This window comes from Panthera tigris, chromosome F3 (assembly GCF_018350195.1).
Source record: "Panthera tigris isolate Pti1 chromosome F3, P.tigris_Pti1_mat1.1, whole genome shotgun sequence".
NCBI classification, from domain to species: domain Eukaryota; kingdom Metazoa; phylum Chordata; class Mammalia; order Carnivora; family Felidae; genus Panthera; species Panthera tigris.
Genome location: NC_056678.1, coordinates 360,622 through 379,671, shown reverse-complemented (window position 1 = coordinate 379,671; position 19,050 = coordinate 360,622). Strand labels below are relative to the sequence as shown.

General features: G+C 40.9%; 1 protein-coding gene across 2 annotated transcripts; it reads right to left on the bottom strand.

The window, feature by feature from the left end:
• Positions 1-89: 89 nt before the first annotated feature.
• Positions 90-19,033, bottom strand: LOC122235898 (putative ankyrin repeat domain-containing protein 26-like protein). Of its 2 annotated transcripts, XR_006214015.1 has the most exons (5): positions 18,864-19,029; positions 15,012-15,048; positions 13,320-13,356; positions 7,415-7,487; positions 224-367 (listed from the first exon to the last, which is right to left on the bottom strand). XR_006214015.1 is itself a non-coding variant. In XM_042976451.1 (4 exons), the coding sequence occupies exons 1-4, from the start codon at positions 18,949-18,951 to the stop codon at positions 197-199; spliced, it is 369 nt and encodes a 122-aa protein (XP_042832385.1). In that variant the 5' UTR covers positions 18,952-19,033; the 3' UTR covers positions 90-196. The 2 variants fall into 2 exon arrangements, 1 of the variants encoding a protein (XP_042832385.1); XM_042976451.1 differs by lacking the exon at positions 13,320-13,356 and having other exon boundaries at positions 90-367; positions 18,864-19,033.
• Between the last annotated feature and the right edge of the window lie 17 nt (positions 19,034-19,050).

Here is a 19,050-nt window from a genome sequence, read left to right as displayed (position 1 = left end):
ATCTCCATTCATGAATATGTCAATAAAATAAAAGCAATAGCAGAAAAGATGTTCAGGGGGTTCAAGATTTTCCAGAAGTAAAAGGGGGTCGTACTTGGGATACTTATAAAGAAAGATAGCAAGAGAAAAATATCTTCACGAATAAAGGATAATATATTTGGATCTACATACTTTCAGATTTTTCTCGTACTAGCATTTAATCATAGGAAAACAACTCACAGAGATTCACTAGCTTACCACTTCTGTCATTTTTATGCACTGCACCAGCAGAAGTCAAACTGCCATTAACTGTTTGCTCTGGTGGCACATTTTCAATAATACCAACACCATCTTCCTTTGCTTCCATTGCTGACTTTGCTGTTCCTTCCTAGAAAAAAAGCACAAAACAAAAACCCAACTTCAGAAAAATATCACATTAATTCATTTGGTCACACACTCACCCACTCAGAAAGACAGGCACATACTGTATCTGTCAAGTCATAGCCACGATCCGGGGCAGAGCTGGAAATAGAAATCAAAGACAGAGTCTGTTCTATATGCTAGTAGCGGTAGAGATGCATGAAAACAGGTAAGGACAGAAAAATACCATCCACTAGTTCTACAAGGGAAGTGAATAACATACAGTGAACGCACAAAGGAGGAAACACTTACAGTTGGGAAGCTCAGCAAACACTGGGAAGATAGGGCTGTATCTTAAAAGACACACAAAGTGCACAGGGAGGGTGTGAAGGGCATTCTAGAAGGAGCAAAAGGATCAAGTATGAAATAATATAGTAAGTGACAACACCTATGCGATATGGCAAAACTGGAACAGAGTTATTGGCAATGGGATAGATAGAGATTACTGGAACATGAGGACGAAACCAAAAAAAAAAAGGGGGGGGGAGCAGTGTTATGCTAGAACATGAATTTTCTCCTTCAGATAATGGGGATCCATTGAATAAGCAGAGGAATGACATTGTCACAAGAATATTTTAGAAAGGTCACTCTGGAAGCAATGTAGGAGGAATGTAAAGGAAGCAAAACCAGAAGAGTACTGCAAAATTATAGGTGAGAGAGTGAATTACAGGACTAACATACAAAAAATGGTAAGCAGGTACAAACTATCGAATGTGGTGAGTGACAGCATGCGGTCATTTCAGGGAAGTTCGGAGTCCAGGACTTTTCCTGTTTCAGGGATGCTATTTATCAGACTAGGGAACACAAATGACAGAGCAGATTACAAAGAGTCAGGAAAGAGGAAAGGGAAAGCATCAGAAACAATGTCTTTAAACTAGGGCATATTAAATTTAAAGTACCCAGGGGACGTAGGAAGAACACGTTAGGGCCGCCTGAATGCCTCAGTCAGTTAGCACCTGACTCTTGATTTTGGCTCCGGGCATGATCTCACAGTTCACGGGTTCAAGCCCCCCATCTGGTTCTGCGCTGACAGTGCAGGGTCTGCTTGGGATTTTCTCTCTCTCCCTCTGTCTCTCTGCCCCTCCCCACTGGTGCTCTCTCTGTCTCTCTCTCCAATTAATAAATGAATAAACTTTAAAAAAAGAAAAGACAGAAAATTAAGATCAATACAGTTCAAGTAAGAAAAAAGCCCATCATAAATATCTAGAAAACATATTAAACTGATATAATGCAAACCTACACAGAACTCTGAAGTTGTGAAAAGGAAAGTAAAAGGAGGCGGGAGGAGTTAAGATGGCAGAGGAGGGGGATCAGAATTTCCCTTGTCCCTCAAACACAGCAGTATTGAGGTCACAACACTCGGAATACCAGGAGTACAGGCTGCAGAGGGACAGAAAAATCTCCACAGGTGCAAACAGACAGCTCGGCGGGACAGAAGGGTGTGTATGCGAATTGGGAGACATAAAATGGGCAGCACAGGCATGGAGTGGGGGAAGCCCTTTGGTGGAGAAACCAAAGGAAGGTAGAGAGAGGGGCTGCGGGAAGTGCATTTGGATATGAGAAAACCTGTCTGGACCACAGACCAAGGAGAGGTCCAGAGAGCCAGTTTCTACTTTGCAAAACAGCCTTAGAGGCTAAAAACCAGAATTTTCAAGGTTGCCAGACTTTCTCTAGAAAAGAGCTACCACCTCCCATGCCTGGTGGGGAGGGAGCCGCCCCTAGGCTTGGTAGCAATCTCAGGGCTACACTGGGAGAGAACACCTTGAGTATGGTGGAAAGGGGAGGTATTGCCCTGCCCAAGGGAAAAAGACCCTGCAGGCACGAGCCAGAGGCCCTCTGTCCACTGCGCAGAGTGGCGCTACTCCAGAACCAGGTCCGAGCAAAGCGGGATCCTACAGGGTTTTGAATCCCAACTCAGTGCTCAGGGAGCACAGGAGACTGTGCAGCCAGGCAAGCCAGCCCCGCAGGCTATTCCGTGAGGACGGCCTGAACAGTGAGTTTTGAGACACCTCGTGTGGGCAGGAGAGATTGGGGTGTCACCATTTCTCTCCCCATGACCTACATCGTGGGGCTTCAGGGAACGGACAGTGAGCCTCAGCGGAGGCAGGCCCATTACACCAAACCCTGCCTCTCTGTGCCTGGTAACTGCTTCTCTATGGGAGTGAGACTGACACTGATGGGACCAGACAGCCCCTCCCCTAGACCAGCACAGCCACCAGTCCCAGGCACCAACAGACAACTCTCCTCTGGTTTCGTATCTGAGTTTGTTTGTTTGTTTTCATTTGAATTATTGTTCTTTTTATCTTTTCTTTTTTAATGTTTATTTCTGTATTTTGAGAGAGAGAGTGAGTGATCAAGCAGGAGAGGTACAGAGAGAGGGAGAGAGAGACAGAATCCGAGCAGGATCCATGCTCACTGCAGAGGCTGGTGGGGGTATCGAACCCACCAACAGCGACAACATGACCTGAGCCAAATTCAAGACTCGGACACTTCATCAAATGAGCCGCCCAGGCGCCCCTCTTTTCTTTCCTTTTCTGTCCCTTTCTCCTCTTTTTCCCTTTTTTGTCTTTCTACTCTCCTCTTTCCTCTTCTCCCGTTGGGATCAGCCTAGTAGTCTCGAGTTGATTTTCAGTCAAAGCTAATTATATATATATTTTTTTCTCTTTGTTCCTCTGTTCTGATTGTTTGTTTGTTTGATCGGGCATTTTCTCCATACCTTTCCAGATCTCCTTCTTCCTTTTCCTCCTTCTCTTTCTGCATTAAGCCCTATAGCTCCTTTGAGTCACTGCCTGGTCTTTTTTTCCACTCCTGTCATTTATCGCTTTGTTTGGGCTAAGGATTCTTCACCACCCTCTTCTCCTTTTTTCCAGGATTACTTCAACAAACAAATCAAAGCACACCTGGTGGAAGGCCCAAGCCACCACTCCAAGTAGCAAGAAAAGCAGCCAAAGATGCACCAAAAGAGTGCACACAACACACTCCAAAAACATTTGTTCAACTGCCAGGCCCTGGACCGTGTAGGACCCCTTTTTAATATAGTAGTACTCGCAGGTGTGGGACACAGAACAAGCTATTAAAACACATAAAGGGCAGGAATCTGGCCAAAACGACGAAATTGAAGAATTCTCCTCAAAAAAAAATCCAGGACGAAAGGACAGCCAGAGAAGTGCACAAAAGAGACAGAAACAATATATCTGAGCACGTTTTGGGAAGAACACTCATAAGACGCATAGCTGGGCTTGAAACCAAGCATAGAAGACAGCAGACAATCTACTGCTTCAGAGATCAAGGACCTAAAAAATCGTCAGGATGAATGCTGAAAATAAAATGTAAACGAGTTACAAAATAAATTGGATGCAGTGACAGCAAGGATGGGAGAAGCAGCAGACAGAATCAGTGAAACAGAAGATAAAATTATGGACAAAGATGAAGCAGAGAAAGGAAAGAAAGGAAATTACTAGACCACGAGGCAGGTACTAGAGATCTAACTGATTCGGTGAGATGAAATAATAGCCACATCATAGGGGTCACAGAAGAAGAAGAGTGAGAGAAAGGGGCAGAAGGTTTATTTGAACAACTTGTAGCTGAGAACCCCCTCATCTGGGGAAGGAAACAGGCATCCAAGTCCTGGCGGCACAGAGAATTCCCTTCCAAATCAACAAAACCAGGTCAACACCACGACATGTCAAAGCGAAACCGGAAAAATACAAAGATCAAGAGAGAATTCTGAAAGCAGCTTGGGACAAACGGGGCTTAATCTGCAAGGGAAGACACATAAGGGTAGCAGCAGACCTGTCCAATGAAACTTGGCAGGGCAGAAGGGAGGGGTAGGAAACAGTCAATGTGCTGAATGGGAACATATGCAGCGAAGAATGCTTTCCCCAGCAAGGCTGTCATATGAATAGAAAGAGAGAGAAAGGCTTCCCCAGACAAACAACACCTAATGCAGTTCATGACCACTAAACCAGCCCTGCAGGAGATCCTAAGGAGTGACTCTGTGAGTGGAAAGCAGCAGAGACGACAAAGGACCAGAGGCCTCACCAAAAGCATGAAACCTTCAGATAACACAATGGCACTAAAGCCATATCTTTAACTAATCACTCTGAATGTCAATGGACTCAATGCCCCAATCAAAAGACACAGGGAATCAGAACGGATAAAACACAAAACAAAACCAAAGAACAAGATCCATCTATATGCTGTCAACAAGACACTGATTTTAGACCCCAGGACACCTCCAGATTCAAAGTGAAGGTGTGGGGAACAACCTATCATGCTACTAGAAGTCAAAAGAAAGCTGGAGTCGCCATACTTCCACCAGACAGACTAGATTTTAAACCAAAGACGGTAGTAACAGATTCAGAAGGGCTTTTTATCATAATTAAGGGGTCTATCCATCAAGAGGACCTAACAATTGCAAACGTTTATGCCCCAAAGTGAAACGCCCACTTATATGAATCGATTAATCACAAACATGAATAAATGTATACATACAAATACCATGATTGTAGACGACCTTAAGACTCCACGCATGGCAATAGGCAGATCGTCAAGGCAGAAAATCAGTAAGGAAACACAGATCCAATGTGTCACTGGACCAGATGTATTCAGGTACACATAGATATATATTGACCTTCATATATACATTTATATACCTGGATATCAATACCGATATATTGAGATCTTTTCATCCAACAGCAGTAGAATGCACATTCTTCTTAAGTGCACATAGAACATTCTCCAATATAAGTGACATCCTGGGTCACAAAACAGCCCTCCACAAATATAAAAGGACTGAGATCGTACCTTGCATATTTTCAGATCACAACAACGAGCACTTGCTCATTCTTTCTCTCTCTTCCTCCCTTTCCAAGAGAAATACAAACATTACAAAAACATTTAGCTCGGCTCCTTCCAAAAAAGAGAAAAAAAGAATAACAAACCTTGTGAGGCAATGAGTCATGGATGAAAACCACACACAGACAGTAGAATTCCATAACCAATATGTTGACAATGGAGTTGACAGAAAGTGATGTACTAAGAGAACAGACACTAAAGAAATGTTTTCTGCAAGGAAATATTAGGGTAGGGGTAAACCATTAAAAAAGAGCATGGTGGGGGGGGGGACACGTCGGTGGCTCAGTCAGTTCAGCGTCCAACTTCAGCTCATGAGTCATGATCTCACGGTTGTGGGTGTGAGACCTTCATTGAGCTCTGTGTTGACAGCTCGGAGCCTGGAGCCTGCTTTGGATTCTGTGTCTCCCTCTGTCTCTGCCCCTACCCCACTTGCACTCTGTCTCTCTCTCTCTCTCCAAAATAAATAAACTTAAAAAAAAATACCTTAAAAAGCATGGGGGGAGAAGAAAAAAAAAAGGAAAAAAAAATAAGACATGACCAATCAATCAAGCATGAGCTTAAGACAAGGAAGAAAAGGAAAAATGTGAGCAAAATAAGGTAAGTGGAAACAACATATATTTTTTAACAGGTACATAAGTAGGATTGGGAATATTCTATGAACAATAGTCTCTTTTAAACCTTTTAAACATACATATATAATCTATACATAAAACAGAGGTTTTCATTCACAGTATATCCTTAATAATACTGACTTTTATCACTCTACAGTTATCTGGTTATATATACTGTAATAAAGAATTTAAGTTTTTTCACTATAAAATAAATTTTTCAATTACTGGCATCTGTTGCTTCATAAAAGCTGTAAATTATTACTAGACTAAGAGAAGAACAGAAAAAGAAAGGTTCCTAACACAACAACTTTCACTATGGAGAAAGAATTGGGAATGAGTATTCTAGGAAGAAATGTGAACCTTCAAAGGATGCATATAATGGGACACAGATGGGGTTGAAAAAACAAAGGCTGAGGACTTTTTCTCTGCAATTCTAAGCTCACAATGGGAGGATACTAAAAATATACTGCAACCTTCTTTCGTATGTAACTCCTGATTTCCTCAATAGAATTCATTTGCGTTTATACATATTAAACACCAAAACGGAATACAAACTGACCTTACTTTTTAAATTCACATATTTAATTGTGATATATCATGCGTATTTCATTACTTTTCAAATTCCATTCTACGGAATTCCATTTCCCTACTCCTTTATTCACATTCAACAACTATGACGTTGCTTCTTACAAGCAAGACTTCATTCTAGGAGCTCAAACAAGTGTGTTTCCTAACCTCCAGTAGCTTATAATGATTTAGGGGCTTTGAAATGAATATTTAACAAAATATCAGATGTCTGAAACTTAAATTTTAGAATCTGACACAAGGACTAGGAGGAGATATTTTTAAAAGCTAGAATAGGAAAGATTTCTGAAATTAGAAATTTGACAACTTGGCTATGAAGAGCCTCTGCTCATAGAGCTACTCTTTTCAGCAAAATATGTATTCTTCAGGGAGATGCACCATTTTAACTTACTCTTCATGGAGTTATTTCAAAAATACAGGGAAACACCTTTGTAAGGTAAATGTTGAGAAATAATGTAAACATCTAAGTTTCTACATTTTCTAATATTATTTTAGTCTAAATGTAGAACAAAAGATAGAGACAAAGGAAAATCCTGTATCTCTCTCTCAAAATAAAAATTGCCCGGGGCGGGGGCAACCTACAATAGACAATTGGATCCAATAAAATTTCATTTAGGCATGAGTATTATCAGTCATGTTACTATCACAGCAAGAATCCTTATCCTTAACCAAATATCATATTTCCTCCATTATGGGAAAGCTTTTCCCAATATAATTTGACGGTCATTATATATTTTCCAGCCCATTCTTTTCTCAGCCTCCACCTCTAGGATTTACCAAAGTACAACAAAACAAAACAAAAAATCCAACGTGTCATGTATCTGTCAAGGGGTTTGTTCTTGCTAACTTTCCATTACACACATAAAATGATGATGCACAGGCTACTCTTAAATTTTCAGAGTAAATAAGGGAGAAAACTAAATTCAGAGCAGGAAAGTGAGTGTCACAGGAGGGTACTTTACCTTGGTACCGAAATCTAAGTCTTGGCTAGCTGATGTAGGCCATGAATCATCAGGACCAGGTTTGTCGGAAAGCCTTTAGAGCAAAAATATACAAGAAAAACATGTTCATTTATTTAAAAACAAAATTTCAAAAATTAAGGGAAAGGTCAGCTATCTGTTTATTCAACGAAGTCTCTTGGTATAATTAAAAGTTGGCCTCTGTTTTTTTCACTAAGTTTTATTTTAATTCCAGTAACAGTAACATCCAGTGTCTTATTAGTTTAAGTTGTACAATATAGTGATTTACCAAATCCATACTCACCCCGTGCTCATCATGACAAGGACACTCCTTCATCCCCATCACCTCCTTCACCCCTCCCACCACTCACCTCCTCTCTGGAAACCATCTGTTTGTTCTCGGCAGTTAAGAGCCTATTTCTTGGTTTGTCTCTCCTTTTTTTCTCCCTTTGCTCATTCGTTGTTTCTTAAGTGCTACATGAGTAAAATCATATGGTATTTGTCTTTCCCTGACTTTTCTTAACCCACTAATCTCAGGCTCCATCCAGGTCATTGCAAATGGCAAGATTTCAATTTTTTATGGTTCAGTAATATTCCAGTGTGTGTGTGCGGTGTGTGTGTGTGTGCGTGTATGGATATACATATACACACACGTACATACATATAGGACTTCTTTTTCGTTCACTCATTTGTCAATGGACCCTTGTGCTGGCTATTGGAAATAATGCTGCAATAAACACAGGGCTGCGTGTGTCCCGTGGAATTCGTGTTTTTGTATTCTCTTGGGTAGTATCCAGTAGTGTAATTACTGGATCATAGGAGAGTTCTGTTTTTAAGTTTTTGAGGAAACTCCATACTGCTTTCCACAGGGGCCGCACCCATTTGCATTTCCACCAACACTGCAAGAGGGTTCCTTTGTCTCCACATCCTCGCAAACACTTGCTTCTTGTGTCTTGGAGTTTAGCCATTCTGACAGGTGTGATGTGGTATCTCGTTGCAGTTTGGGGGAGCATCTTTTCATGTGTCTGTTGACCATCTGTATGTTGTCTTTGGAAAAATGTCTGGTTATGTCTTCTGCTCATTTTGAAACTGGGGTTTTCTGGAAGCGGGGGGTGTTGACTTGTATCAATGTTTTATACATTGTGGATACTAACCCTTTACTGGATTTGCAAAACATTTGCAAATATGTTCTCCCATCCCAGAGGTTGCCTTTTAGTTTTACCGTTTCCTTCACTATGCAAAATCTTTGTAGTTTGATGTAGTCCCCAAAGTTTATTCTTGCTTTATTTCCCTTGGCTCAGGAGACATAATGAGTAAAATGTTGCTATAGCCAAATTGAGAGAAATGATGGCCTGTGGTCTCTTCAAGGATATTTTATGGTTTCAAGTCTCACACCTAGGTCTTTAATTCATTTTGAGTTTATTTGTGTGTATGGTAAAGAAATTGGTCCAGGTTCATTCTTTGGCATGTGACCTGTCCAGTTTTCCCAACACCATTTGGTGAAGAGACTGCCTTTTCCCCACTGGATAGTCTTTCCTGTTTGGGGAACATTAACTGACCATGCAGTTGTGGATTTATTTCTAGGTTTTCGGTTCTATTCCATTGAGCTATGTGGCTATTTTTTACGCCAGTACCCACCATACTGTTAGGATTACTACAGCTTTGGAATAAAACTTGAAAGCTGAGATTGCGATACCTCCAGTTTTCCTCTTTCACAATATTGCTTTGGCCGTTCAAGGTCTTTGTGGTTCTATACAACGTTTAGGATTGATTGTCTAGCTCTGTGACAAATGCTATTGGTATGTTGACAGGGATTGCATTACATCTGTAGATTGCTTTGGGTAGTGTACACACTTCATTTATTTTTTTATTTCTTTTTAACTTTTTTAGTGTTTATTTATTTTTGAGACAGAGAGAGACAGAGCATGAATGGGGGAGGGGCAGAGAGAGAGGGAGACACAGAATCGGAAGCAGGCTCCAGGCTCTGAGCCATCAGCCCAGAGCCCGACGCGGGACTCGAACTCACGTACCGCGAGATCGTGACCTGAGCTGAAGTCACACGCTTAACCGACTGAGCCACCCAGGCGCCCCAACACTTTAAAAATATGTATTCTTCCCGTCTATGAGCATCGGATGTCTTTCTCTTTGTTTCTGTCAACTTCAATTTCTTTCATCAGTGTTTTACGGTTTCCAGAATACAGGTCTTTCAAAATTTGGACCCCGTTTTAAAAAAGCTTTCAGTTCTCTATTTTGCCTCTACCTCTCCTAACCTGTGAAATCTCCAGGAAAGACCCACTCTGAGTTTCCATAACCAAGGGTGACAGGCAGGGAATTCTCTGAAATGGTTGAAAATTAAATCTATAAACTTACCACAATGACTTCTCACCTCACATCTGTCAGAATGGCTCAGTTTCACCACACAGGAAACAAGGGATGCTCAGGGTGTGGAGAAAAAAACAACCCTTGTGCACTGCTCACGGGATGTAAATTGGTATCGTAACAGTGAAAGCCAGTATGGACGGGCCTCAACAAATTAAAAATACAAACACCATAGGATCCACTAATTCCACTACTGGGTATTTATCTACCCAAGGGAAATGGAAATACTAATTTGAAAAGATATATGCACCCCTATCTTTATTATAGCCTTATTTACGATAGACAAGATATGCAAGCAACCCAAGTGTCCACCAATACATGAACAGACCACGCACACACACGCACATACGCACACACACACACACACACACACACACAATGGAATATTACACAGCTATAAAACAGAATGATCTTGCCATCTGCAACATCATGGATATACCTAGACGGTATGAGGCTAAGTGAAATAAGTCAGAGAAAGACAAATCCTATATGATTTCACTTCTATGTAGAATCTAAAAAGGGGAACAAATGAACAAACAGAGAAGAAGCAGAAACAGACCCATAAATGCAGAGAATTGACTGTTGCCAGAAGGGAGGGGAGGTGAGGGGATGGACAAAGTGGGTGAAGGGGAGAGGGAAGTTCAGGGTTCCAGTTATAGAATGAATAAATCACAAGGCTCAAAGGTACAGCACAGGGAATCTAGTCAGTGGTATCGTCATAGCATCATACATTAACAGACGGGAGCTACGCTTATGGCGAGCATCGTGGAACATCCAGAGTTGTTGCATCACATATTACATTGTGTGTCAGGTAGACCTCCGTTTAAGTAAATATACCAAAGTTAAGGTTTCTATGTTATGAGTGGAAGTACTAACTAGAGATTAAAAGATTAAAAGTTCCCAAGGCCAACTTTGTTCCTCCACTGCTCTTGCCTTATTTAGGTCCATAATAACTAGCAAGACCTTCCAAGCCTTCAGGGGCATTCAGCTACCCAAGGAGAGACACTGTGATCAAAATGGTCCTGGTAGTTGTGCCTCTATTTCTCTATACGCTGCCTGAATATTTTCTTCCCGATGAGCTCCCACTCCTACATCACTCTTCGGCACGGTTCAGTGGCATTCTCCAACCTTTCAATCTTTAGCCTATGAAGGCACAGACTCGTACAAGAATGGGCTCAAATGACCGAGGGTAGGAGCCATGTCCTGCTCCTGGAAAACAAGCGAATTGGGAGTCTCAGTCATCCGCACAGTCACCTGAACATAGGCATGTTATCACCTATCCAGATGAAGCTCCCTTACTGATTTGACAAGTCAGTCCTACCCCTGCCCAGCCCTACAGGTACATGGGAAGGGCATCACAGATTTAGGAAAAGAGGTGGAGTGAGGAGACAGCTTGCCTCGGGCCATACATCTCTGTTGTTCAGAATCTCCACCCTCCACCCCCAATTCCTTCAAAGGATCTAAGCCATCCTCCCTAAGTTGGGGTTGAAGTAGATGATATCATAGTTCTATTTGCTGTAAACAGACTCTTCCCAGCAGCTCAAATGATTTTTAATCTCTCTCAACAGAAAATCTGAGGTATGCTCGCACCTTCAATGAACACAACACGCACAAAACCAGAAACCTGGTCACGACCCTCTTGAACTCTCTATTTGAATATGCCTTTCTAAACAACTCCCCTAATCCTGGGTCCTTCATTCCTGTCTTTCACCTTTATCTCACTTGGCATAAACCCCCATATTCTGACATGTCTTCTAAAACTCTTATTCCTATCCAACTCAGTGTTGTTCTTCTTGAAACCTGGTCTCCTCTGCTAATTCGATTCTTACTCTCCTTCATTGTATTCATTAGACCCACTCTCCAGCTTTCTATTATTAAAATATTTGCCTGCCAGATGAAGACAAAAAACAAAGAAAGAAAGGAAAGAAAGAAAGAAAGAAAGAAAGAAAGAAAGAAAAGAACCCGAATTGAAATCTCATTTCTGTCACTTATCATATCCAAATAGGTCACTTCAATCTCTTTTGAGTTTCAAATTCTCCATGGAAACAACCATTGGGCAAGGAGCTTAAACAGAGGTTGAAGTACCAGAGGGTATTTTGATGAATTAATCTCTGAGGTTCCCTAAATCGTGAGATTCTAAGTGCTTTTGATTTGGCTTCTGGAAAAGTGGAGAGTCCTTCACTGGCAGAAGTGGAAAAATTAATGGAAAAAGAAAAAGAAATACCAAGAAAACCAGAGAAGAAAGTAAAAAGGCAAAAACACAGTACAGAAAAGTCATGGGAAAAAACATCTCCAAACAAAGAAAAAGCTTCCTAGAACTAGTCAAGGGTACTAGCCCAAAGGGAAACCAGACTGGGAACTTAGGCAACAGAGAATCATATAGCAATATCCTCGAAACAGAGGCTGAATTTAATTAACGTAACATGGTCTACAACTAGATATCCTTCCCTTACAGAAAAATTATTTGTCTCAAGAAGAGGAGATATCACCATATCTAAGGCGCTGCCTGACGAGATCTTGCTTATTATGTGAAAGCCGTGACACCATGGCCATAGCTGACATCCACCCTAAAATCTCTGATGGTAAAAACAAGGGACTAGTTACCACTGCACTAATGACTTTTGTCAGCACTAGTGGTCACATATATAAGGGCAAATGCTTGGAGTAACCTGGGTTCTTAAGAAAACCCTAAATTAGAGTTCCGACATCCTTACCTTTGACATTCTGAGTTGATCTGCCCTAGGATCAGGATCTTCATCTCAGTGCTGCTGAGGAACCAGAGAATGGATGTGGAAGCTACACAAGCTGACGGGCAAAGCCCCCCAGCTACCCATTAACTATGGAATCATGGGGCGAGTAATCCACCTCCCTGAACCACACTTGCCAAAGAAATAAAAAGTAGGCTACAATAACACAGCTACTTTGCAAAGCTATGCAATGACTATATAACTGAACAGATGTTACGCATAGGATATAGTGTCTAGTCCAGGGTAGAACACTCAACAACTGCTTTTGTTCTCTGCGTTCCCTTAGGAAACACATAATTTTCACTTCATTCATTTCCTTTCCTTTCATTTCATTTAATTCCTTTATACTTTGAGGATGAGTGCGCACAGAGAGAAGGAAAGATATCCCAAGGAGCCTGTCAGCGCAAAACCCGACGCGGGCTTGAACTCACAAACCTGAGTTGAAATCAAGAGTCACACTCTTTGACTGAGTCCCCCAGGTGCCCCAACAAATGTCATTTTTATTTTTATTTTTAATTTTATTTTTTAAAAAATTTTTTTTCAACGTTTTTTATTTATTTTTGGGACAGAGAGAGACAGAGCATGAACGGGGGAGGGGCAGAGAGAGAGGGAGACACAGAATCGGAAACAGGCTCCAGGCTCCGAGCCATCAGCCCAGAGCCCGATGCAGGGCTCGAACTCACGGACCGTGAGATCGTGACCTGGCTGAAGTCGGACGCCTAACCGACTGCGCCACCCAGGCGCCCCACAAATGTCATTTTTAAAACCCATAAAAATCCTACCTGGTTATAGAGTCTTCCTCAGCATTCCTATCTGCTCCTAGAGAAGAAAGCAAAATACATGTTAAATCAACAATCGAAAAATATAGGAAGTTACAAGTGTATGGCTTATGATTTGTTAAAAAGTATTCCTTTGGGACCACACCTGGAAACCACACTACACTGAATGGTAATTATACGATTGGTAGGGATAAAGCACTAAGATATCTTACTTTCTCCTCTCTTTGACGAAAAGCAAAAAAATAGGTTTTATCGGAATTTGACACCTACAGGTGAACTGATGTTTACAATGACCATCACTGACCGACTCTGTGACACTGGAGGAAATTGGTATCGTTAGGAGAATGATTATCATGAGCTGACAATGTCAAACTGAAACTAGCATGATTTTTCTGGACTTCCACTACTAGAGGAGTTGAAAGAGAGTATGTTTATTTTGCTCTAACACAGCAGAACTTCCCCAGCCCCTCAGTAGAGACTGTTCACTTTTAGGATGGAACACCCCCTCACAAAGTGTGCTCTATAGCTATTGTCCTTTGCAGCATGGCCAAACCATAGCAAACACACTCTCCCTGACCTTATTTCCAATGGCAAGGTTAGTAAGAAGGATTTGGCATTCCACTTTGATAAAGTTCTAACCTCTTGGGACTGTCTCCTTCCATTGCTAGAGAATCTATCTACACCCACCGCACATCACAGAGGAGGATGATCCCAATGTGAGTGCTATGTAGTGGTTCATGATGTCATTTTTCTCAACCCTCCCCATTAGGTGACACACATCTAGAGAAATCATGCTTTTTTTCATGGAAGGCAGAGGTCATCAGACCCTCTACTGAAGAGCAACAAAACAAAACAAAGGGCAAAGAATGTCTTGAATGCCTACCTTCAATGACCAGGGAAGTTTAACTTTCTAAACATTCAAAGATATCCACTGTATGATTCTAGCTATATGACACTCTGGAAAGAGCAAGGCTATAGAGGTAAGGGTTGGGGTGAATGTAGGGATAAAGGGGCACAGCACAGAGGACTTTTAAGGCAGTGAAACTCTTTCACACGATACCACAAAGGTGGATTCACATCATTACACATTTGTTAAAACTCAAAGAATGTATAACACCAAGGCTGAACACTAATGCAAATTAGAGACTTGGCCTCAAAATGATGAGTTAGTGTCCATATAAAATGCACGACTGTTCTCAGGGTGCCTGGGTGGCTCAGTTGGTTCAGCGTCCAAGTCTGGATCTGAGCTCAGGTCATGATCTCACAGTTCATAGGATCAAGTCCTGCATCAGGCTCTGTGCCGACAGCACAGGATTCTTTCTCCCCTCTCCCTCTGCCCCTTGGCTGCTCACACACATGCATGCTCTCTCGCTCAAAAATAACCCAAGGAACTGAAAAAAATATACTACTAAAAATGGACCACTGTCGTGCAAGATGTTGACAACAGGGGAGGCTAGGCATGTACGGGGGTATGGTATATGGAGACTCTCTGTACTTTCTATTATATTTTGCTGTGAACTTAAAACTTGTGTAAAAAATAAGGCTTATTAAATGTATAGAACAACACCAACAACAAGACATGGTATCCACTGAAGCTACTCTTAGTGTATATTAATGCAAGATACAGTCACCTTGAAAATGAAGATAGAGATCAAAGTAACAAATGTCATTTTTACAAATCCATAAAAATCCTACCTGGTTATAGAGTCTTCCTCAGCATTCTTATCTGCTCCTAAAGAAGAAAGCAAAATACATGTTAAATTAACAATCGAAAAATAGAGGAAATTACAAGTGTACGGCTTATGATTTGTTCAAAAGTATTGCTTTGGGATCACACCTGGAAACCACACTACACTGAACGGTAATTGCACCATTGGTAGGCTTAAAGCACTAAGAAATCTTACTTTCTCCTCTTTATTGACCAAAAGCAAGAATGGGTTTCATCAGAATTTGACACATACAGGTGAACTGATGTTTACAATGACCATCACTGACCGACTCTATGACACTGGAGGAAAATGGTATCGTTAGGACAATGATGATCATGAGCTGACAATGTCAAACTGAAACTAGCATGATTTTTCTGGACTTCCACTATTAGAGTTGAAAGAGAATACCTTTAGTTTGCTGTAACAAGGCAGAACTTCCCCCTCTTCAGCAGACACTGTTCACTTTTAGGATGAAACACCCCCTCATAAAGTGGACTCTATAGCTATTGTACTTTGCGGCATGGCCAAACCATAGCAAACAGACTGTCCCTGGCCTTATTTCCAATGGCAAGGTAAGAAGGAAAGATTTGGCATTCCAGTTAAAGTTCTAACCTCTTGAGACTGTCTCCTTCCATTGCTAGAGCGTCTATCTAGACCCACCGCACATCACAGAGGAGGATGATCCCAATGTGAGTGCTATGTAGTGGTTCATGATGTCATTTTTCTCAACCCTCCCCATTAGGTGACACACATCTAGAGAAATCATGCTTTTTTTCATGTAAGGCAGAGGTCATCAGACCCTCTACTGAAGAGCAACAAAACAAAACAAAGGGCAAAGAATGTCTTGAATGCCTACCTTCAATGACCAGGGAAGTTTAACTTTCTAAACATTCAAAGATATCCACTGTATGATTCTAACTATATGACACTCTGGAAAGAGCAAGGCTACGGAGGTAAGGGTTGGGGTGAATGTAGGGATAAAGGGGCACAGCACAGAGGACTTTTAAAGACAGTGAAACTCTTTCACACGATACCACAAAGGTGGATTCACATCATTACACATTTGTTAAAACTCACAGAATGTATAACACCAAGGATGAACACTAATGCAAATCAGAGATTTTGCCTGAAAATGATGAGTTAGTGTCCATATAAAATGCACGACTGTTCTCAGGGTGCCTGGGTGGCTCAGTTGGTTCAGCGTCCAAGTCTGGATCTGAGCTCAGGTCATGATCTCACAGTTCATGGGATCAAGTCCTGTATCAGGCTCTGTGCTGACAGCACAGGATTCTTTCTCCCCTCTCCCTCTGCCCTTTTGCTGCTCACACATATGCATGCTCTCTCGCTCAAAACTAAACAAAGGAACTGAAAAAAATATACTACTAAAAATGGACCACTGTCGTGCCAGATGTTGACAACAGGGGAGGCTAGGCGTGTACGGGGGTATGGTATATGGAGACTCTCTGTACTTTCTATTATATTTTGCTGTGAACTTAAAACTTGTGTAAAAAATAAGGCTTATTAAATGTATAGAACAACACCAACAACAAGACATGGTATCCACTGAAGCTACTCTTAGCATATATTAACGCATGATACAGTCACCTTGAAAATTAAGACAGAGATCAAAGTAACACAATAGGGGGACTGTCTCCCATATGGAAGTATATGAAAATACATAAAGCAAAATACAAAAATACAAAAGTTATTTGTATACTTAGGCAAGAAAACAATTGGTGAATATGATCAAATATCTTATAACTATAAACAGGGATTCAGCACTATAGGAATCAAACCTGGGTTTTCCTTATAATTAAGAGATTTTATTCTAATTTTAAATCGAAAATCACTATGTTGATCGTATCTAAGAATCATAATGAAAGCTTAGCCACATAAAAAAAGATTATAATGAACTAATATTGCCCTAGCAATTTTTGTGCAAATACCTACTTCATATGGATGATGAAACTGAAACCAGTACCATGGTAACCATCATATTACTTGCTAGTAAAATAAAATCTTAAGACACCACCAAAAATTAAGTCAGGGCTATAATTCCTATGCAGAACAGGTTTCATCCAGCGGGCCAAAGATGGCTACCCTCCGAACATCCTACTTGAATGACTGGCCCTTGGTGGTTCCCTGGGATCTTGGATTTCAGGAGGGTTCCCACCATTCCCTAGCTGGTTAAGAGTCGCTCACTCTGCCTAAGTGCTGGTACAATCAATGTGCTTCAGGCCGTACACTTCATTTCCTTCTGGAAACCTGGAATTTGGGGACATGCTAAGGAGAAGATGCCTATGTGATTAGCATCTGATGAAACCTCGGGCACTGAGTATCCATAAGCCTCGTACTGGCAGACAACATTTCACTTCTGCTGTCCTAATTTCATGCTGGAGGAATTTAGCACATCCTGCTAACTCCATAAAGATAGGATTCCTGGAAGCCTGCGCTTGGTCTCCTCTGGACTTCACCCCATGCACCTTTTCTCTGTGCTGATTGGCCTTTCCAGCCTGTCCCCATACCAAACAACAGGCATGACTGCAACTACATGCTGAGTCCTGTGAGCTCTTGTAGTGAATAATCAAATCTGGGTGTCGTTGGGATGCCTCTAACACAACTGCATTATATGAAATTTTATTATTTGGGTTGATGTCTTACACGTGGTTACAGTCAGAAGGTTATGTCACAGAATACCTTTCCTGGAATCTCTTTTTCTTGATATTTGCCTTGAAAATCCCTACATTCCTATATATCCATTTGAAGAAAGATTTAAAAGGAATAGATGAATTCATGATGTCAGAAAGTGTGAAACAAGCAACAATCCTATTTTACTCAGAAGAAACAAAAAAGAGAGAGAGAATCCTGGTGATTGCCCCTATGTTCTACCATATAAAAGTTCCTCTCAAATATGAAAAATCAGTTAATTTTATCCAACTAACTAGGACTTAGTTCATTTTCCTGTCAGATAGGAATCAAAGAAGTAACAGGGGTCATTCTAGAACAATCAGAACTATCAGAATATGAAAACACACTGCTGATCATAGTTTTTTTTGTTTCTTTTCCTTAATTTCTTAGAAAATTAAAAATATAGTTCCCCTAGTAAAGGCAGTTATTGCCAAAATAAAAGTCAAAAATACTGCATCCAAAATGTCAGATGAGTTATCTTGATGTCTCCCTATCTGACCCTCCTTCCCATTCTCTTATTTTGCCCTAAATGTTACTACCGTATGAAATACCCCCATTTTATATGGCATTAACGTATATACATTTATCGCTGACTACAAATGCTTATGTTCATCCATGGTAGTTAGGACATAACTCTGCATCATCAGCTAGGTCAGTCCTTAATGTCTTCGCAACAGTGAGGATAACAGTAAGAGTGGGAACATTTTGGGATACTACTCTGACAGATTCTGGTACTAGAAGCTCACCTGATAGTGTTGCTGCATTTCAAATAGTCTGCTCTTCCTTTTAAAGAACGAGTGTATTTTACCACCTTCCAGTAGAAACACAATACACACCGGCTTACTTTCCTTCATTTACTCCCTGTAGTCTCCACCGTTCTCATCATTCCCTCTTTGGCTCTTCTCTTATTTCCTGAGGTCCTTAGGCCTTCCAGTATCTTGAAAGGGAACTAGTCATTTAGCTCCTTTGGTGGCACTCTCAAATTAATCTGTTGCTGACATCACATATATGCAACTTATCTCCTTTTCACATCTCTTTCTGTTTCCTATGCACTTAACAGGCGGTTTTCTTTAGATATTAGAATATATCAGTGTTCCTGTTTTAAATCAACATTCTGTCAAATAACCTTTGAATAAAATACTGGTCTTACCTTCTACTTGTCCATTTAATATACTTTGCACTTTCTGATCTGCAGCACCAGAGAAATGAAGAACATATTTGTTGGGCTTCTCACACATACTCTGTTAAAAGTAGCATCAGTAATGAGTTGCGTGAAGACTTCCTAATCCTTTTCCAAGAAAATATCTGAATTTATGATTTTAATAACAATCAGACTT